The following is a 22,649-nucleotide window of genomic DNA, read 5'->3' as shown; positions in this document are numbered from 1 at the left end:
ACCATTTAAATATACCGCGCGCACCACTTCCGGGTACCCGCTGTCCATTGCGAAACCCCTGCGCGGAGCCTCGTTTTCGCGCAGGCTTTTGATTCCATGGCCTGATGACATGTACCGCCTTGGTTTTGTCGACATAAACCTCGTTGGTTGAAACGAGTAACTTTTTAAGAATATCGTTCAATATAGGGAACCGCTCTAATATCATTTAATATTGCAAAAGACATTGAAATAATGACTACTCAACTTCAAGCTGACGTTGTTGATTTCCTTTATTGTAACGTTATCTTTTAATAGATTCTTAGCTATTTATTTTTCTTGCAGCCTGCATGAAAAAGAAACTTGCTTTTTATGCCCATGTTGTATAGAAATATTCATTGCAATGGTTAACAGATATACATGGCACAGGGGCATACACAGTTACAGTTTGTCATCACAATGTATCAAAATGCTAATACAATCACGTTAGTTTCATCATTTTGTGGCTAAGTATAAAATCACGAGTACAGAGCATGGCAATGTCACTGCATTTTTTCCAAAATGTCTTGTTACATTTTTTAAAATATCAAAGCAAAAGTGGTTTCTGCCAAAGCTATCTATACTGTTCCATAAACAAAACTGACTCTACCGCCTCTGATTTACATTTCTTTATAAAATCATAAAAATCACAGCATCTTGATTTTAAAATTATGCTAAGTGTTTTGATTCTAAAATTGTGAACCTTACCTACATAAAATAACTATGGGTCAGTGTACTGTAACTGCAATGCAAGCAACTTGCAACATCCATAAGGTCATTGCTTTTCAAAGATATCTCTTGGACAGTCTTGAAATTGCATGGATTTAAAAGATCCCAAAGTTCTTATGCAATGAAAAATAGCTAAGAAAACAAATGAATAGGATATCTAGTGTTAAGTTTGTCCCGACCATTTCTAACTTTGGAAAATTCCAGACCACAGAGAACAATATACTGTAAAATACATTTGAATACCAGTACTTCTACACCTGTCTGTTAAATATCTCAAGGAAGATCATAAAAGTGGGATATGGGGTATACATGGGGTTTCTAAGAACACAATTACTGATGATTATTGGAAATCTAGGCACCTTATTCTGTGCCTGTACATCCCCTAATCATCTGAACTCATCCGAAATACAGAGCCTCCCAAAAAACTTTGCTGAAATGACAAAACAATGTTGACATATGCGTTCATGCCTTATGTACAAATACAGTTTAACATACCAAATATGCTAACTTTTCTGTCAAAATAATACATATAATTCTTTTTGCTAACATTACCAAAAGGCCCTGAAGCAACACTTGCCCTGCTCTAAAAGCTAAGAATACCTCATAGTAAAGCAGGATATACATACAGTGCTGTTGCATAGTAAAGAAACTTAAGGTGCAGATATGCGATGCCATACGGATCGAAAGCTTTTTTACCCTTGACAAGCTGATACAAGATGTAACTTTTAAAGCTATCTACACATAACACTTGGAAGTATGCGCATTTCCCCTGTCAACAGAATAATACAAAATAAAGAAATTAAAAAACACACTGTTGTTGGCTTCATCATGTACATACCTCATTTCTAAATCCTTCCATCCCACAAAAGAGAACTTGTGCTGAATTAGACTGTTTTGTTAAAGTGCACCATTATTAACCTTCTTCAAGCTGAACGAAGCTTTAAAAATACAAATTTGGAGCACAGACGATCCCTTAGCTAAGAAATGGTTAAAATAAGTTTGTTTCATTCTTGAAATGTAACCTGGGATAGGATACACTTTGTGCTAGCGCTAGCAAGAAGCCATACAAATACAAGGTGGAATTGTTTCAAGACAAACAATATAACCATCTATTTATCTATGGTACCTTTGCCCAAAGACATTTTGAGGAGTAAAACCACTTTCACAAATGTGTACACTTATACCAAATTTTTCCATTTCTCAGTCTCCTTTGTTCTGATGATGGCAAATAGATAGTGTTCTAACATAATCATGGAATGGAAATAAAAACCAAGAAAATCTTCCCTAAACTCATCCTTTTCCCTGATTGCTACTCACGAAGGCACCTTCTTTTCTGTTAAGGAAACCACACATATCCACCAACTCCTTCAATTATCTATTGATAATAAAATACCTTACTGGTAAAATAAAGAAAATCTTTGTAGACCATTCATATCCTACTTATACAGCGGTCATTCAGAAGAGTGTAAGTAAAAACATGGTATCCATACTGTGTATTGTGTCGTCTTATGTACATACTTCGCATACAGTGAAAATACAATCACTGCTTACAAACTATCTGGTGTTATTTTGAAAATGGTTAATAGCAGTGGACTGGAAAAATTACAATAGCCTCTCCTCACAAACAATAAAAGTTGAAAAAAAATTCTGTTGTGACAAGGCGATATCAGCCAGAAAAAGGAACTTCAGAGCCATGACTTGCTACGAGAAGACCACATACCACTTGGTTCTATCTAAGTTCTGTGTTCATCGTTATCTAAAGAGCTGCCACTTCCTCTTGACTGTTAACCCGAGGCCTTGATTCTTCGCTATCTTCTGTTGAAGCTGGGCAGGACAAGGTGCGTTGGGCTGGTTGGGGTTTAGGTCCCGTGGACCCAGTCCGTTTTGGTCGATCAGCTACTGGGGGAGGTGCAACTTTTTCCGCTGTCCCAACATCGTTTTTCTTCTCCATAGATGGCCTTTTTGCTACAACGGGTTTCTCTACTTGTTCCGTGGGTGGAGGGGGGCTCTCTGGTGCTTTGACGGGAGGGACGCTTTCTTCTTTTGCGGGATCAATGTTAGGTTTGATTTCCACGGTGGGTCTTTTGGGTGGGCCGTCGGGTCGAGCTGGTGCGGGTCTAGGTGGTTTACCAGGTGGGGTGGGGGGGACTCTCTCCGGCGTACTTGGCGGTTTGTCACTGGCCACGTCTGCCGTCTCTGGTACGCTCGGCGTCGTTGGGACACTATCGAGTGACGTGTTGGAAGAATGTCTGGAGTTCGGTTTGTCCCGTGGCTTGGGGGGCGGCGGACCGGACGGCCTGGTCGTGTTACCGCTGACCCGCCGCTCCGGGGTTTTGGGCAGTTCTGTACCGACGGGTGTGTCTTGTTGGGGACTGAGGCTCGTGTCCAGTAACTGTGCAGCGCCTGGCGACCCGCGGCCGGGGGTTCGACCAGGAGGGGGAGGGGCAGGCTGCTTCTTTTTCCTACCAAGGGTGGGGCTAACCCGTGGGCTTACATAAGGGCTAACTTGTGGACTAGGCTGGGTCGGGACTCCGAATTGGCCCTGCTTTAGTAACCTGCACGAGGAAAGAGAGCAACATGAAAATTGTTCCATTAATGCAAATGTACAAAGAAGAAAATCAACCAAGTTTACGGGTCTACTGTGTGTTTGGCAAGGGAAAGTATTTGCTGACAATTTGCTGCAGCAGACAGAAAATCATTGGCTTCTCTAGAGGTAACCAAATTATCTTTTTTCTTCAATTTTTTCTTCAAACACTCATTCTTTCAAATGTTTGCATGATGAGAACAGATAACGTGTTTGCCTGGCTGTTACCGTGTTTAGTTTACGTGTGCTCCAGTAGTCATTCGCAATAATGATTTGGATGGCATTCAGTAGAGCATACATAAAGCTAACCAAGATGCCATCAGGGATAGCACCTTCCTCTAGCAGTGCTGAATCCCGCTCGGCAAATGCTCGGCAAATCCTCCTGGGATCAGCCCTGCTCTTTTGAGCCAAGGTTTTGAGTATTGGGGGCGTCACCAGGAAACAGCTTTCAGCCAATGAGAGGATTGCCACCAATACTCAAAACCTCGGTTCAAAAAAGCGGGGCTGATCCCGGGAGGATTTGCCGAGCGGGATTCAGCACCGCAAGAGGAGGGTGCAGGGATAGTAGCATCTGGTGTCACTCGAAAATGTAGTCTGATTTGCATGGGGGTAAACTGTTGATCAAACTCCTTCATTTTAAAATATCTGCTGCAACTCCTTTCCAAGACATAAAACCAATAACTGATAATGAACCATTCTTATATAATAGGATTGTTGGACAATTTTGCACAAATGTTTAACAGTGGTGATGTTCTTTGAGCAGGAACGTTGGCATGGCAGAAGAGCGTCTGCGGCTGAGAGACTGCCTGTAGTGCACGTCAAGCATGGATGCAGTGATATCTGCCCAATAGCAAAATGGAAACGTTGGAAAATGTGGGGCCCCCTAGTGAGATGTGATGGCATGGCAGTTCTTATACTTGCCATGACTGCATTTTTCATGTCTAGATGGCGTGTTAAAACTTTTTGGATTGAATTCACGTACAATGTACGTCAAAATGCCAAGGCCAAGACAATAATGGCACGTTGTTGTGACATCCACATCTAGATACTCTAGACAGTCTCTGAGAGCTGTATACATGTAGCTTGTTTTTCTTTAACTGTAGCAGCAAGGAGCTTGTTACATTTAAGTAGTTAACATAATTTCTGGAAATGTGCATGTTACTTATGCTGATTGTATAAGGGCTATGTTGTAAATGTTTGCATGTTGGTGAAACAATCTTTTTTAATTGTTAGTTATTTTTAGTTTTTTTTTTTTAAATTTGCATGCACCCCTAAAATGGGTAGTGCATATAGCAGGCATCATTCGTATGCAAGCATATTAATAATAATTACTTTAGTTATAGCAAGAACTGATTGGTTGCAGACAAAAGGCTTAAGTTGCAAGCAACAAACAAACAAACCAAACATTCCTTCTGAACAATGTTAACTTTTTCTTCTGGTTTGGTGTTTTGGAAAACCTAATGTGGCATGCAAGGCAAGCACAAAACAAGCAAATCTCAACCATGCTCAAAGCATGCTATAGATATGTTTGGAGACCATTCTTTATTGCCTCGTGTCTGGCTTGGCATGCAAGTGGCAGCAAACATACCTCAACCCACCACCACGGTTCATTCAGAGTGCGGTAGTAACTGAAGAGGTATTCTTCCGCGTCGGGAAGGAGCTAGGTGTTTGGGGTGGTGGGGAGTTTGGTTTCTTTAGTGAGGAGGACTTCCTATTCCCAATCTTGTTCCATATGCCACTACTTCTTTTACTACAGATGAGAAGAGGAGAGAGAAGAGAACACACCATGCAAAAATGCAGAGATTGCCATAAAACACACCACATGCAAAATATGATATGGGGAGGGGGCGTGACGTCGGGATAGGCAAAGATGTGTGTAAACAAGATGACTTAGCTGCTGTATGATACGAGTTTCTGCAAATATGAGGGAGACAAGGAGAGCAACAGAAATTATAGATATTAAGTTTGCAAAGAATGAGGTTGGAAGAACGGGTAAGTTCCTTATGTGTTAGGACAGCAGGCAGAGCTTAGCCTTAGGCAGTGAGCTGTTGTAGAAAGGGGCAGTTCTAAACGGCAGTTTCGTACACTGACCTTGGTACATACCTTTCCATTAACGAAGGGGATTGCCATGGGAACAACAAGGTAAGATTGACAGTAAGTACTCAGGTAGAGTTTTATACAATTTTTTTCAACACTACCATGTTTTGAACATTTTTACTTGGTACAAAATCTAATAAAAAAAAATGCATAGGAAGGTATATAGCAATTACTGCCCTTTCCAGAAAGATTTCATTAGTAAGCTAGCTTGATTGACAGGCTGTTAGAAGCCTCATGTTAATACGATTAGAGAGAAGAGATGTTTTTCCTATTGTGTATCTGTTGTTGTTTCAGGTGTTGTGAGACTTACCCCTCTGATTGTGTGACTTCGTGTTGCGTGCTCTCTGTGTGTGCTGCGTGTTTGTCGGGCAGCGGGCTGTAGTCCCCGCTGCCGTTCACGGGTTCCGCGCCGTCCCCCACGGCGGACAGCATCGTGCTGGAACCCTGGGGCGTGCTACCAGCGCTACCTGGTGTTGACGGTTGGAAATCAAACTCTGGAAATGAACAAAAAATACATTTTAATGCATGTAGCGTCGATTTTTAAAAATTTGTAAATATTGTAACATTAAGAACATAAAGTTACACTTTGCAATGTACCAATATTCATGTTGCTGCTAATAATAATGTTTTCTCTTAAATTTCAAACTCATAATAATAAATTTGACCAACTGTAGTTTCACAAATGATCAGTCCTCTGAAGGATTATTTTGAAAGACAAATTTCCAAAAGACAAAATAACTGATTTAAAAAAAAGGAAAATGATTTGTGCAATACATGGCAGACACCAACAAAGGAGGGTTTTTTCTGTGAACACACCAAACAAAGAATGCTTTTCAATTTACATGTATTTATCATTTATTTATTTTCAATTCTGACTATCATTTGGGTAAGGGTTGTCAAACCTAAGTTTGTCATCACCATGGTAACCATTGACCTATGACCTCACCTCCAGGAAAGAACCAGTCGGCATGCTGGATGATGGTCTGTACGATCATGGAGGCCACGCCCGTTACCATGACACCAAGCCTAGAACAGGGAATATTTCTGTCAGCAAGCAGTTCTCACAAATCTCTCACTTCTACTTGTACCTCCCAAACTAAGCACAATTATCATTTATAAATGCCCTATTCAAGATATTTGTTGATGGTAGGCTTATGCGATTTTCAGAAACTGACTTGTCCCAATATCAGCTATTTCATTTAATTTCATTTCAAGTATTTATTTAATCTTAACAACTTCGGCCAAACAGCTTTTCAACAAGGTTGGCGTCAACAACAACTTGTTCGGCCAAACAGCTTTTCAACAAGGTTGGTGTCAACATACATGTATGTTGTGTCATCTTCTATATCAAAGTACAAGTTACATCAGGTTGGTGTAGAAACAAGTCTCATGTTTGATTTATATAGAATGGTAAATAGTATTCTTGATGCTGGTGACTACATTGACCCTCCCAATGTCAAAGGTAGATTGTAAATTTGCCTTGACATTTGGAAGGTTAAACATGAGACTAGACTTTTAAACATGGGACTAGACCTGAAGACCTTTGAAAGTAAATATTATTACAATAACTTGAGACAAACAAAACAGCATTAGAACATCAACCATGTCAAGCAGACGTGATAAATTTCTTCTCTTGTTGCATGGTTTGAGCAGTTTTAGTACACAGTTGCCATAGTCATGCACCTTGCAGCACCAATGCATTGTTGACACAAAAAAACAAGCCATTTACCACACACCATCTCAACTACTGCCACCAAACGTATGTTTGGGCATTTATGTTTTTGTATGGATGAGGTCCTGTTTACTTCTTCAACATATTTCATTCCAAGGAGCAAACTGTTTCAAAGGAGATGCCATCCATACAAATAACAAAAACACCGTTTATCATTTCCCATGGGAACACAACTGGCCCATCATGCACCACAACATGCCCTTTGAACCCCACCACATGTAAAGGTCAAAAGTCGTGGGTCAACTTACGCAGCATCTTCCATACCATTGCTGGTGAGAGAAAGAACAGTTCAGTTGCAGGCTATGCTGGACAGTAGTGAAGTGTGTGACTAAGGGTTCTGTCATGCTTAGCATTCATGAAAGAGCCCATTTTGAAGATGAAGTGCCATGGATCAAGCATCCTGATTGGCCAGGAATGGACCAATCACACAGCAGTATTTCTAATTACAATAAATGGTTCCAAACATGCCATATCAGCAGTTATAGTTGTTACAGTGGGTGAGATTTTACTGGTTTTCACATTTTCCCCAAAAATTTGACAAAGTTTTCTGTGGGACAACATCTTCAAAGTTCAATAGCCATAAAATTCTCAGACACGGAAGAGGTGCATCGTCATGTGGTTGACTAGGATAAAGTTATTGTAATGAGGAGAATGCTGTCAGTGAAATATATTTACCAGCCAAAGTTATTAGGAATGTATAGGACAGGCCCATCAAAATTAAACATAAAAGTCAAATAATATTCACAGCTAGAAACAGAAAGTAAAAAAGACATGTATTTACAATACGTGATATAGAAAATAATCTAGAGAGATAGTAAGAGTATGTGATTGCAAAACTCAAAAGAAAAGTTGTTGACACCACATATTGTGTATATGTTTTTTAGGTGTGATTTATCAGATCTAAAGAAGTGCAAGAATTTGTTGTAAGCATAGAACTTATACAGTATATAACTATAGTCCTTTTTTTTGCAACCAAATTCAAACAGAAATTGACACTTATTGCTTTTCCACAGCAACACAAACTCAACTTTCAACTTTGTAATTCATTAAACAAATTAAAAAGTTTTAACAAAAAAAGATGATGAAATCTGCTCGTACCCTCCTTCCTCTCGTGACCAGATGAGATTCGGCGCCAGCACAAGAGCGAGATTGCTCGCACTCATCTTGTTGACTTCCGAGTTGCCCGAGATCGTAGCCAGGAATTTTATCAAGTATCTGTTGAAGAAAACAACAAGTCTTTTTACCAGATGAAAAGCTACATGAGGAGCCATAGTTGTCAAAATACAAAGCTACCTGCTTAGTATATAGTTAAGTGTTAAACTTGGATCAATATACAATACAACGCAAAGCCAACTAGGGAAGAAAAAGTGAGGTACACATTTTGATAGAGACAATACAACGAACTTACCTAAAGTTGTTGTAGTTTTGCTTGGGCAGTCTGTCGCACACACTCCACAGTGCCTGTAACTTTACTTGCGGGTCTTGAGTACTGTACAGGCACATGAAAAATTTTACAGGACAACCAATCAACATTTTGTCAATGTCTGAGAGTCAAATAACTACAAATGTAGACTGTATGAAATATGAAATTATTTCATGGTGTTACTGACCTTCCTGCTTCCATCCAGTCCTGGAATAAGTCGAAGGTCATCAACGGCTCAGGGAGCTCTCTCAAGTACAACTTTAATGCACCTGACCAAAAACAGATTAACTTGTTACATGGCTTTTGACAGTACATGGGCACCACCTAGCAACTATGAATAGAACTGCATGAGATAACCATCAAGCATTGGCATGACCCTTGGAAAGATAATCTCAGACTTAATGTACACAATTAGCACTTAACTGATCATGTTGATACTTTACCTTTGAAATCCAACTCTTCACAATATTTTCCAACTCGTAGAATGTCATAATTTGGTAAGTATGGCAGAACAACTATAAATATCATTGCAACAAAAAAGCACTGAAACTTTCAAAACTGCAACACTTCCACTCACCAGATATTGAGTGGACGTCCTGTACATACTCTTCCAGGTCAGCCAGCCCAGTGATGATACCAGAATCTAAAGCAGCCTGACAAATAACAAAACGTTTGGGTCATTCTAAAACAATAAAAACAACAAAAACATGGCCAAAAATTCACAGCATTTCATGTTCTTTTACCTTCGTCAATCTCTTAAAGTATGAAATAATCATGAAAGTATGAAATAATCATCAGACTTACCTTCAATTTCTTTGTTTTAGAGGAACTACCTGCTACTCTAAACAACCCCTGTAGAAATAATAAAACAAATGGCGGTTAGATTTCAGACCACATGAGAATAATACTTTGATTGCAAGACTGTGTTTCCAATAATGGCAACCTTTACACAGATTTCAAATGCCTTTCAAATTGGTACACATACAAGACTGTTGCTCAAAGACTATTCTGTTACGAAATGTGTTTAAAACACATGTACAGTAGTAGAATGTTTCAAGATATATGTATTGCATGTACAGGTCATGACAAAACGATTCACACCCCTTGTAGTTGTGATTGGCTAGGCCAGGGTATGAAGGATTTTGTTGTTCACTGTACATGTATGTAGACAAGACAAGACAAGACAAGACAAGACAAGACAAGACAAGAGCTTACTTCTTCTTCCATCCCCCATTCCAAGAGAGCTAAGGCGCATGCTTCCAGAGGCAGGGCGATGTCTCTCTCTGTAATCTTTAGATGTTCCTCTAACGACAGGCCGTATACTGGCTTCATCATAGCTTGTTCTGTGGGAAAAATACAACATGATATGTGGTGTAACACAATTTCACTTCCATCATAACTTGTTTTGTGGGAAAAATAAAACATTTTTAATGTGGTGTAACACAACTTCCACTTCATTATTAAACATGTAGCTTGTTCTGTGGTAAAAATACAATCTTATACATGTATGGTGTCAAATTTTTCTGTCAAACAAGCGCTAAGAATTGTGGAAAAACAAAATAATTTCAGAGAGGTGGGCTGGGATAGGGGTTTTGGGTATCTGGGAAATCGAAACAGTTTTCGGGTGTTTGGAGAACCCAATGATGTCCAAGCAGAAGGTTTCTTGACCCAGGCCGTAACTTCATACAAAAGTGGTACACTATATAGAAGTAATATTATATCAGAGGAACAGGAAGTGCATATCTACCTAGTTGTCCCTTCATGGCCGGTAGTACCTTCTCCAAACTGGAAATGGCCGCCCTGTGGAATCTGATCTGGGCTTCAACCAACTGTGGAGCAAAAAAGTTCACCATTAGGCCACACCAATTTAATTTCTTGGTAAACGGATTTTCATTTTCCCCAAAAAAAATTTTTAGAAACAAGAAATCATGAAAACAATAGGCTGGCCCAACCTTCTGTTTTCCTGAATTTTTTTTTCGAAATTTTGTTGTTTTTTTTAAAAATAAAAATCCGTTAACCAAGAAATTAAATTGGTGTGGCCTTAGTATTATGTTGAAAAAGTGAACCCCCTACCCCTATTCAAAGTTTTTAGCATAAAGCACAGCCACTAGTAACAGGTTGGGTATATACTTACACTGATAAGGTTATGTGCATATTCCTGCTCCTTTGACACAAACTGGTACATGTCGGTGGCCAGGGCATCCTGAAATAACAGACGATAAGGTAATGTTAACTGTTTAATAATCATTGAGTTTGAAATTTGTAGTTTTAACGCTGGTTGTCTTAATCTTTGAACTTTTAAAGGCATCTTTTTTTATAAACGTCCAATCACAATGTCATTTGAATGAGCATTTACTTTCTTTGTAAAGTTTGTAGGTCACTTGATTATCATTTCAATCAATAATTACATATATAAGTTATCAATTCTGACTTAATTCTGGACAGATTAGAAGATTTTGTCGTCTAAATTCAAAGCGATGAGCAACAAGTTTTTATTGAAAACATGCCTTTCTTAAAGCCATGTACAGAACTTAGTCTAATAAAAAACCATGAGGTCTAACTATGAAAGTTTAGCAGTTTAGTTAGTTTAAACTGTAACATTAACCTTAAGCACACAAAAGTGACCGTTTGCCGACCAATTCTCTATTGGTCCTGCAGTGGCCCCTTCTCTCCAAAAGGAGGAGGAACGCCCGCCTCACCTTTTTCTACAAACTCGTTAATAACCATATCAATATAAACGCAGTCAGTCTACTTAAACCAGCTCAGGGGCGCACCCGGGGTAGTCACCATCTTAAATTCCAAACTTTCAACGCCCGGACAGACACATACAAACACTCGTTCTTCCCCCGCACCATCCCACAGTGGAATGCCCTGCCTGGCACGGTTGTATCGGCTCCCACCGTTGAGTCATACCGTGCCAGGCTGTAGGCCTGCCCACTCCTCCCCCCTACTTTGCCCCTTGCGGGGTTATCTGGGGGGTAACGATGATGATGATGGTTACAGTGTTAGGCAGCAGGGAGAAGGTTAAAAACGTTTGTAAAATTTACCCGACAGAGGTTCATTCGGCTCTGTGCATCGTCCATTTCGTCCTTCAGGGACTCTGCCTTGGCCATGGCTGCTGCCTGGTTCCCTCCGGTGTTAGAGCTTCTTATTGCGGAGTGGTACCTGCTTCTCGCTGAGTCCATGTCCAGGACTAGCTTGGCTAACCTCTTTCTCTGGGTCTGGATGGCAGGAATATCCACCTGTATGGGGAGGGGGGCAGGTTTAACAAATCTGAAAAAGTCTTGCGAAAAATCCAACAAGAAATCGAAGATCTCATATATCTTTGTGAAACATTTTGTGAATTTCTCGCTGAGTCTGTTTAATGCCTTTTCCCGACTGGCTCTCTTGAGACAACAGATATGTATATAGCAGGAAATTGAAAACAGGATTGGTTAACCTATTCTGGGACCTTTCTGGGACCTTTGACATAACTTCCTGTCAGTGTCCCTGTAGGTAAACCTAGCAGGTGCAAACCAGCCACTCTACACTGTTTTCAAATGACTATGAACACAAAAAGTCATGCAATTTTGATGAAACAAACAAACAAACAAACAGACAAACACACCAGAAGACACTAAGTATATGGCTCTTACCTCCTGTAGGTTTGTTAGTGGTGTCATGACTGTTTTCTCGACTTCCATCTCGTAGTTGGTGAGGTCCTTAGCCAGATTTCCCTGTCCTTCTCCACACAACTGGAACAATGCCCTAAACACACAGGAGAGCACTTCAGTTAGATGGAAGAAATGTCACTAAAACATGAAATTAATATCGAACAATTTGAAATGTACAATAAGATATGAGAAAAATTATTCATCTTTATACTGCAATATTAGCCAAGGTATGTGAAGCATGATTTATTTTGATACAGAAGTTATAATGATGCAACAAAAAATGCCTACACACCCCAACAGTGCATCATCCCCCATCAAAGCAGAGGACTCCAACATGCTCTGTGAGAGTGCTGACTGAGGAAGCTTTTTCTGTAAGATAAGATTAGATAAGAATACAGTCTTAAGACATACAGTGCACAGCAGTCAGTACAGTATGTATAATCTGAAACCTTTCAATGTCTTGTAGTAACATTCAAAACTAACTGACCAAAGTGCTCCTAAAAGAATATTTACAAATGAACACATCATGGACAAAGTACACAAAGTCATGTATAATTGAACCACATTCCAAACACACACACACAAAAAAAGAATAGAACATATGAAATAAGAACTACAAAGTGTATTTTCTACTTTTACAGTTGTACATGTAGGTACCTTTCTGAAATGCTGTTCCATAGAAGGAGTACAGATTAAGTAGTTCATGGAAAGAAACCTAGGAAGAAGGTTGGAGAACACAGAAGAAGGTGCAAGAAAATAGCCACAAAGACACAAGAAAACAAGGAAAAAATCTTTTGAATTCTAATGATGAAAATATGTAAGAAAGAATCAAAAGTAACACAACTGACAATAAAGCATCACTTCAAATGTATTTGTATTATTTTGTCTTCATTGACAATGATAATAATTCATTACACTGGGTCAGCCAAGGCAGCTCTCGCTACATAGAGAATACAACACAGCGTATTATGTATCACCATGGATACCAGCCTGATTGCGGATCAAAGCGCCCGGCGGCCGAAGGGCCGTTGACCTATGGGAGGACTGGGACAGAGGGTGATGCAGAATACACCATGTTGTATTCTTTTTATGTCATACCCATCCAAGAAAGCACACATTTCAATGCAAAATTCGTCAGAAGTGGAGAAAATTTGGTGTCTTCAAAGAATAAACTTGTAAGTACAACTGTTACAATTCTTCAATGTCCGAATCCGGTGTTCGAATTTTCAACAGCGGTGCATGCAAATTGAATTCGAATTGTTCTATGGAAGCCTGTGGGATAAAAGTAGAAGCCCGTGAGATACTGGTCCTGAACACAAGTATCGAACGCTATCGCGGCCCAGGTATGACATAAATAAATACACCTGACCTGAAAAACAAATAGTTTAGCAATTACGGGATCTTTTTATAAAAATGAATTGGTAGTGAATTTTTCTTGAATTGAATGTGTGTTGATTTGTTAAAAATAGAGAGAACGCTAGCAACCCAAAAAAACACACGTCGCAATAAAATGGTATGGCGACCAGTGTTTCCGCCAGAGGGGCGTCTTCCCGTCAAATGACGGCCTTATGTCGCTTTGGACGGCCTGAACTCAGACATAGGCCGTCCTCTTTAAAAAAAAGACTAACTAAATGCCGAGAAATCGGGAAATAAATACGAGAGGTCGGCATAATTTCTTTGTGTTTTTCTTTGTTACTGCGGGCGTGGGGACGCTCTATATCGTTGGAAATTCACACTCTTTTGTTTGTTGCTATTGTTTTAAGCTTGCGAAGAATCGATGTCGGTGCCTTTGGCATACGGTGATCTCATTAAAAGACTCAATCGAAGAAAGTCATCGAGGAAAACAAGGAAAAACGTAAACAAAACAAGAATTTCGCCCGTGCATTTCAGCCTCTACGTCGTGATTTGCCGCGGTTCGCCTTCATTTCTGGCCGTATTCGACACAATATAAATTCCTTTGAATATTTTTCCGTGAAAATTCTCCGTATGTACCGTAGATAAATCGTATTTTCGCTATGAATTCACATAAGTCATGACGCTCGCTCGAGTCCCGGGCCGTCCGCCATGTTTTTAAGCTCATTGATATGCAAGGTTCTAAGCGCTGATTGGTCCGCGTCATTAAACCTGTGCTCTGATTGGTTGACGGCAAGGTGTCACGTGACCACAGGGCGGGAAAACCCCTTTACACTTGAGGCGTTTCTGGTCAATATAGATCGCATTTTGTGACGATTGAAGCAGTATTATAGCGACCTTCGTAACAAATTGATTTTGAAAAATTAACAAAGTCTTTTCTGATCACAACATTCAGTTACTTTTCCTGGTCAATTAATTTTCGCGGTACGGTCAATTAATTTTCGCGGTCCGGTCAATTAATTTTCGCGGTACGGCCCTCCCCAAGTGGACGGCTTCTCAGTCGCGGTCTGGCGGAAACACTGATGGCGACCATGTGACGTCACAATTCAAGATGGCAGCCACCACACATGCCAACGGATCCAACAAAGGTTTTGCTACGCAACCCTGTAATCAAACATCCACAACAAAAAGAAAATATGAGAGGAGGGATAGAACACAGTTCTCACCATGCGTTTGTCTAAGTTGTCCCCCCCACCCTGCAGCTGCTGACAGGCAGACAGTTTCTTGGTGACATTGTGTGTGGCCAGCTTCACATTGTCTATCTTCTTTTCAATCTGTGGAGAAAAAGCAGCATGTTATTTATTTATTTATTTATTTCGATTTACCACATTTGTGGAAGGCTTGACATAACAGGTGAACTATCACCTTTTCAAAATGTCATCCCAAACGGGACTGTAAGGTTTGGACCATCGCACACCGGGGCATGCCCCTACTCTTTTTCGAAAGGTGTGGTGGGTTCTTTAACGTGCTGGGTGTGGCTCTCCCCAAACACGGGACCTCCATTTAACGTCCTATCCGAGGGACGTTCCTAACCCTAGATGAGCTAGGTACTCATTTACACCTGAGTGAAGTGAGGTTATTGTATGGACCACTTAATAAACACATGAACTACCTTGATTTGAATTTGAATGTCAATTTGACAGTTTCAAACAAGTTCTGCTCTTTCTCCTTTTCCTTGGGAAAATATGTTTACATATAATATATATATAGTTATTGATAAGGCAGAGCACTTTCTGTGCCTGCAAAAGTGTTTCTCTGAGTGTATGACTGTGACATGTGTAGAACAGTTGAAATGTGTGCATGTGTATGTGCATGTGTGTCTGGAGATAATTGAGCTTTGGTCGTATTTTAATTTGTTGATCACCAGAAGGCCACAGAATCTAAAAATCGCCAGAGACTTGAGCATATTTTTCACCTGAAAATGCCTTAACAAACATACATTTATCTAGCCTCACTAACATGTCCACTTGTCACAGTTCAAAATCTTAAAATGATACACTCATACCTGTTATTGATTTCATAATGTGAAAATATCATCAGAAAACAAATGGTACAAATCAACAGCTACTGCAAATGCAGAAATGTTCGCAGGGATTTAATTTTGCAGTAGGGAGAAAATGGAGTGTTCGCGGTGGTTCTGAATTCCCATTTGAAACAATAGTAGCGTTACAGTCACATAATACTGGAACAGCTTTTTGCGGTGGTTCTAAGTTTGTGGTAAAGAGTTCACAGCGAAAACCACGAACATAATAACAACCGCGACCATTCTTGATGAAGTTGATCAGCCATTCAAAATGTCTATACTCGACTTCTTCTGTTTTCCTTTTGTCAAAAAGATGAAAGAAAATAAGTGTGTGTAGTCGTCACTACAAATATAGTCAGTCTGATTGTTTGGTAAGCTTCCCCTTTCCTTCCACCCAATGAAAGTAGGAACATAAATCTAAAGTTTCGCCATTCAACTAGTCTACACTTAGAAGTTCCTGAACTTCAGAAGGCCGAAGGTTTCTTTGTGGCAGTTCTAAGAAAACCATTGAGGTCAACTTTCCCCCTATATCAATGTCAGAGCACGATGCCATGAATGTCGCAAGGGGAAAGGGTAGCTTACACACCACCTTTTCAGACCAGAAAGATGTACCAGATTAGAGCACAATACATGTACATGCCACCATACTTCAAGCAGAATTTTTCAGATAATCTAACCTTGTTGACAATACTCTTTTCTCCAAACAAACATGAACATTTACTAAAAAAAAAACAATTGATATATGCAGTCAAAACTTAAAGCGTATAGTCTAACTTACTTGTCGCAGCTAAATCCTACTACAGAACGAATTCTATCAAGTTAAACACTTTGAAGCATTATTTTTTTATCTAGTTTTTCTCACACTTAAGTCATTGACGAAAGACCACGTATATACATGTATATATATACCGTCTGAAACGTCTGCTTCAAAATTTTGTCCAGTTGCTTGGCAGTATGTCAAATGGCATTTTTAGTAGATCTACCAGACTTATCACAATTCTTTGTGCCTAAAAGTCAATATTCTCATTTCGACATTATAAGACATTCTTCTTGCAACCTTGGTTCCACAGCAACCAAGGTGGACAACCAGATTTGGTTGCAAAAACACAGGAAACCTCTGTCTACTTTGCACTAACTTGTGTTTACAGTATACAAACAGTACATTTCTGTTATTTCTAACACAAGCGGCTGGATAATAAAAGGTCTGTATTGAGAAACATCTCACGTTACAAGTTTTCTTGTGAGGAATTTTTCCGGAAGATCAATATTGATAACTCAACTCTCTTTACTAAACAGGACGTTGAAAATTCCTAATTCATCTTATTGGGGACAGAAAACGTCTATACAGCTGTCAGGTATTTGTAAATAGTTAACATCAGAGTTACCTGGCATTCCTTAAATATTTGTTTTTTACGGACAGTTTCTTTGTTAAGCAGGTGTGTCAGGACAGGTGTGACACTATGATGACATGTTTTATATATGCTATGAGTATAGCCTAAAATTCAGATACACATTAGTGTACGTATTCATATGACACTGCCACACGGTTCACTCTTAAAAAAGATTATGTTTAAAAATTTTAGATGGTGTAAACTATTGACCCCCATTTCCAGTTTCTTCTTCTATTTAATTTCAAAGACAATATCTCAATGTCTTCAATTTTCTTGACTACCCCCCTGCTTCATACTCATAGATGGACTAGCCCTAATGGTAGTTTAGCCTCAAATACAGTTGTCTACATACAATCATTGTAAAACATTAACATGAATTTTGAGGCGGTTTGCATAACTGTGAAGTTTTTACAAAGGGGGTTCCCAAATGCCAACACAAAATGTTTCACAGACTTCCCAACTTTTCACAAAATGCGGACACTGGGGTCTCATTTATCACACGTACTTCCTATTATCCCACTAGACCGCGTCTAGCGGTCGTTTCTCCACGTCTTTTCTTTACACGAAGGGTTCCTTGACCTGAAGGAAATCTACGTCCCGAGGGTCAAAGTTCACGGAGCATGGCTTTCTCCGCGAGCAGCCGTGTATACTCCTGGTCTACATACCCACACAGCTGTAACTCCTTCAAACCACTTCTGACTCTGAAGTCAAGTGGCTATTACCTGTACCGGCTTTCTCAAGAAAGGCCTCTCACACCCAACTAACCCTGGCAACTTCTTAACAATGGATACGCGAGAATCGTGAATGCTTCTTAAATCTTTAAAGCTTCCGATCCCTTTACAGGCAACCACATCAAATGTAACTACACTGTGCTGGTATTGTAGTACGCAAAGAACTGTTATAATGTTAAAATAAACTCAGAAAATTGAAGGTTTCATACAGTTAGAACTTAAAGTTCAGGGATAGATATTTGTTCAACCTTATGTGAAAAATTACAGACTATATTAGTATTAGGCATGTATCTGTATATTTCTACCTAAAGTAAAGTTATTTTACATTCCCATTATAGTTGATTATGATTGAAAGATGAATGCGTCATATTTTGAATTCACCTTGAATATTTTGAATTCACCTTGAAACGTCACTGTCTTGGATTTCATTCTGAGAACTTCAGAAAACATAGAGAGACATTTAACATGCTTACCTACATGTATTCCCTAGGGTAGAGTGATTTAATTTCTTCAAATGCACAACAATATGGTTAGAAGTGCCTGCATAATCACATTAAAACTCATGGCGGTGTCTTTCACCACATAGCTATAATCTTGGATTATCACTGCATGGCATCTTGCATATCTCAACATCCATGCAATAGATTATATGACCACTAAACAAAATCTGTATCTAACACATAAGCATTCACCTAAAAAATCATAATCAAGTAAATCTACTCTTAAATCACAAAATGTCATAAATTTCTGCCATATGTATATCTTCCTGATGGAATATGTACATGACAACAACAAAATTATTTGTGTGATATCATTTATAATACATGTATGTGACAGTCATGTTCAACTATGCAGTCCTAAAACATAAAGATTAGCAATAAGTATACTAGTACTTACTAGCACCAGATGTTTGAGGAAATCAAGGATCGCGAATAATCTTTGTCTCACTGTTGTGTCTACCATGTGTGTGTGATGCGTGACTGGTTGTTCTAATCAAAACAACTTACTGCATATGTAATATACATGGCAGGAAATACCAGCTGCTTATGCAGGATAGTACAGTTAAAATTGGAGCTGTGCAGGTATTTGTAATATCTCTTTATACCTAACCTATATATACTGGTTGGTATTTGGTTGTTCCCAAGCTTACACTATTATTTCAGTTACATCATATATAAATCTTGATGTACAACAGAGTTGAGATTTAAGAATACTGCCAGGAACACCTTAAAACTATTATTTTGGGTGGCCTTAACAGAAAGATAATGAGAGGTGTGGGTGGAGTCTATATGGTGCAGGCAGGTGTAATTTTGAATACCACCTGCATGCATCTGTGTAGGTATGTACAAAAAAAATGTGAGCCCTACAATGACGTGTAGCATAAACAAACTGTAACTTTGCAGTCTTACAAGTTACATCCAAAAACTCCCTTGAGCATGTACTGGGAATAACTGTTAACTGCCTAAGGACAATGTAAGACAAACATAGGGCACACCTGTCCTATGAAAGGTACCACTTGTCAACTCTAATAGACTCTTGAGTGAGAGAGGATTCAAAACGGAGTACATAATGGAATGCAAATCAGCAGTACTCAGGCATTAGTAAGCAGGTCTCACTAACAGTAACATTTTACAAACCCTGATAAAGAATTGATAACCATGTACTTATGTATGACTCTATTGACTCAAGTTAGGAAAGATAAATTTTACATGGGACAACCCTAGAGCCTACTAACCACTCCCACAACATTGAATAAATGTTGACATATTTTTGGTCAACACACATGCCAGTGGTGGTTATAGATGATATCATCCTAACGCAAGAGTGGGTGGATAAGGAATTTCTATGTGGGATGCAGAATTTGCAGATAGACAAGGGACTGAGTCTTTCTACACTTAACATTTCTCTTTGAACAAACTGTTTTGCCATGCACCAATGGATGACAATATGTCTGAGACAGTTGAGGTGTGAAACTTTGTACAACAATGTTTTTCAGACTGACTCGATTATGAAAAAGGGAAAGATCGCAAGGAGACTTCAGACATACTTGCCAAGATTAATATCAAGTTTGCAGTGCAGGTTTTTACACAATCTTTATCAGGAGACCATGTGAATTTCAGTTGGAAATTTCCTGAACTTCGAAGTTCCTAGTTTAAAATGAAAAAGGCCTGCAGGTGATATATTCCTTACAATCTATGAGCAAAGAAAACAACAGCACTTTTTCATGGTTCTTCTTTTTTCTTTTCGTAAGTCATTTGTTTTGTCATGTTGATACATTATGACATACCCAACTATAACAATAAGTGTAATATGAACTCATATCGACTTACCTGTAGTAGTTCATCACTGAGAACTTCTGTTTTTTCCGCTCTGAAACAAAGAACAAGAATCATGAGTCATAAGAAAACGTAAATCAGGTGAAAAATCAAAGTACCGTTAATCTTGAAATGTCGCAAAGTCATGACTTTGCAAATATGCGTGTTTGTTTCGACAGCGAACAAATTGAAAACCTCTTTTTCCCTCCTTCTGCGAAATTAAGTCGATGCAAAAATACAAGAATTTACAGTATATGATATTTCCTGTTTCCCATATCTGTCTGATGCCTGGTTCTGATGTCATTTCCTGTTTTACCTGCCTAGCTGGGCTAGACAAAATTCCATACCTTAATCATCTAAACAAGCACTATTAAAGCAGTATTATTTTCAGGTTCATAATACATCGTCATTGTAGATTTCAGAGACTTAAAATTGCAATGTTCATTAATATGAATGATGTAACATCACATACTAATCACAACTACAAATATGATGCTACAGTATATAGAAATATATTTCCAAAAGGAAGTACAAAGCTTGTATTTGGCCTTGTTACTCAATCAGTCCAGGTGATGACATCATACCTTTTCAGAGTCTTTGATCCCTAATCAAATTAACTCCAATTTCCCTGTCCATAATAAGATTGATCCAATCAAATCAGCCGCAGCCTCCTGGTGAATTATTTCATTCCAATGTCGTTACCAGTCAGCCTTTCAAGGGCGAGACCACATAGAATTAATATTTGAAAGTTTGAAGGGGTTAGGAATAACCTCAACCCCACAAATTATGTCCTTTTGTAAACATGAATGTTAACACAACCCTTTTATACGATAATCAACAGCAATGGAGTCCAGGGCTATACCATTTCAAAGTCTCCAGATGGGGGTATTGGGGCATTTTTTTTACAATGTACATACGTTCCCTTTTGAGTTTGATTGTAATTTCCAAATAGAATCAATTGTTCCTGACTCACCCGGCCTTTCAATTAAAAAAAATGTTATTGCCCCCTCCTGTGCCTTTTGAATGAAACAGTCCAGAATGAAATCATTCATGAGAAAAATCGTGAGATTCTGAAAACAAAACAGCCATTTCCTGTTCTGTAAATGTACTCAATATGACAAGCCAAACAGATCCAAATAGAATACATTGGCTTGTAGATGAAACAGGATGGGGATAGGGGCAATGCCAACTTCCTGCTATGATAGCTGTAGGTTTTAACCTCCCAAATGTCACTTTTAAATGTTGAAAATGACACAATTGTCAACACCATGTGTATTATACATACAGCAAGGAATTTTAATTCCTATGAACATGATTAAAGCTATGAATGTGCACAACAAAATTATAAGGGTACTGAATATCTTTCTTAATATTCATAATACTATATCCTGCATCATGATTAAAGCCGGCACTTGAGGTCAATCGAGGTCGTCTGGCATTCTGTATAGGGTGGAGCTGTGACATGTTCTGTGCTAAACGGGTTACTCACACTCAGTGGTCGGTTTTGTGCGCGAGCTTGAACATGTATGATATTATTAGAAAAATAAACTATTTTAAAGCCTATAGAATGTCCCAAAATGTTGACCATGTTGAACGTCACGGTATGCCAATGAATATCTGTGACTCACTTGAAAAGCATTGAGTATTGTAAGGTTACAAGTAAGCTATTATGGTTTCGTCTCAGTTGGAAGGTTTGTGAAGACGCCGCTTGAAAATATTATACCTTTCCCCTCACCGAGGACGCTACATTCAATTTCACCGTTTGTGTAACAACTGTTTACTGATTAACCCTTTTAAACAAACCTGTTGTTCTAGTGACAGTTTATAATTGCTACCCGGCAAAATGTCTTTGCCTTTGGTAAAAAGATGCACACTGTGACGTGCAAGTGTGGGTTTGCTGGCCAAATATTTTTGCCAGTGAACCGTTTGCACAGATGCAGTCACCACATCTAGTAGTGACCTTGTTGGGACAAGCCACACAGAATGCAAATATACAGAAAACAGTACAGCACACATTGAGATGGGCGAACTTCGGACTGGGTTAGCGCACCCTGCCCTCCCACCGACATTGTATTTACTCCACGATCGGCGGCTTTAGAAAACAATACTTCTGCTTATCGTTACAGAATGACGGGAGTGCTTGAAAGGCAGGAAGGTTAATCGGATTAATAGAAAGGTTTCGGTGGCATATATCATGCATCATAAGCTGTCCACCCACCTCCCAACTGTTTGGTTGGCGAGTTGTTTCACGCGAAGAAATTGCTTCTTCATGATGATGGCGGCGTCTCACTCTCGCATCTAGCACGGGGAGAAAAACAGTGGAGGACAGACAGTCCCTGGTCCGATATGTCTGATATCCGGAAGGGACCGATGTATCCTGAATTGTCGGCGGGATCCGTGCTAACATGAGCCGAACAGCTTCCCGTGAAACTTCCTCTCTTGGCAAAATGAACATGGGCGTACTCCGCGCGCAGCACGCCGGGAAATATCAATCAGCTGACCAGGGGACCGAATCACGGTTGATAAGAGAGATTCTCATTGGC

The 22,649-nt window shown here is 39.3% G+C and overlaps 1 protein-coding gene across 4 annotated transcripts; it reads right to left on the bottom strand.

Annotated features, from left to right (window-relative positions):
• Positions 1–251: 251 nt before the first annotated feature.
• On the bottom strand, positions 252–22,589 carry LOC136439695 (rho GTPase-activating protein 44-like). 4 transcript variants are annotated; one of them, XM_066435233.1, is made up of 19 exons: positions 22,325–22,589; positions 20,122–20,161; positions 14,813–14,920; positions 12,526–12,602; positions 12,216–12,327; positions 11,628–11,822; positions 10,715–10,783; positions 10,328–10,409; positions 9,796–9,923; positions 9,385–9,432; positions 9,158–9,233; positions 8,768–8,849; positions 8,566–8,646; positions 8,256–8,372; positions 7,406–7,426; positions 6,372–6,451; positions 5,736–5,919; positions 4,917–5,078; positions 3,186–3,299 (listed from the first exon to the last, which is right to left on the bottom strand). In XM_066435233.1, exons 1-18 carry the CDS (start codon positions 22,375–22,377, stop codon positions 4,940–4,942), a joined length of 1,692 nt encoding a protein of 563 aa, XP_066291330.1. In that variant the 5' UTR covers positions 22,378–22,589; the 3' UTR covers positions 3,186–3,299; positions 4,917–4,939. The 4 variants fall into 4 exon arrangements, with proteins under 4 accessions (XP_066291328.1, XP_066291329.1, XP_066291330.1 ...); XM_066435231.1 differs by lacking the exon at positions 4,917–5,078 and having other exon boundaries at positions 252–3,299; XM_066435235.1 differs by lacking the exon at positions 3,186–3,299 and having other exon boundaries at positions 4,961–5,431.
• Positions 22,590–22,649: the final 60 nt, after the last annotated feature.

The sequence above is a fragment of the Branchiostoma lanceolatum genome, chromosome 8 (genome assembly GCF_035083965.1).
Source record: "Branchiostoma lanceolatum isolate klBraLanc5 chromosome 8, klBraLanc5.hap2, whole genome shotgun sequence".
NCBI classification, from domain to species: Eukaryota; Metazoa; Chordata; class Leptocardii; order Amphioxiformes; family Branchiostomatidae; genus Branchiostoma; species Branchiostoma lanceolatum.
Note: the sequence above shows the minus strand (reverse complement) of the source record. Positions and strands in the feature narration are given on the sequence as shown.

Bases quoted from the DNA above. Each gene is read 5' to 3' on its own strand.
- LOC136439695 (XM_066435231.1), bottom strand. From the start codon at position 22,377: ATGAAGAAGCAATTTCTTCGCGTGAAACAACTCGCCAACCAAACAGTT. The intron at 11,823-12,215 runs GTAAGAGCCATA...CTCCCCATACAG, and splicing joins CACTAACAAACCTACAGGAG to GTGGATATTCCTGCCATCCA. The intron at 8,647-8,767 runs GTCAGTAACACC...GTGCCTGTACAG, and splicing joins GACTGGATGGAAGCAGGAAG to TACTCAAGACCCGCAAGTAA.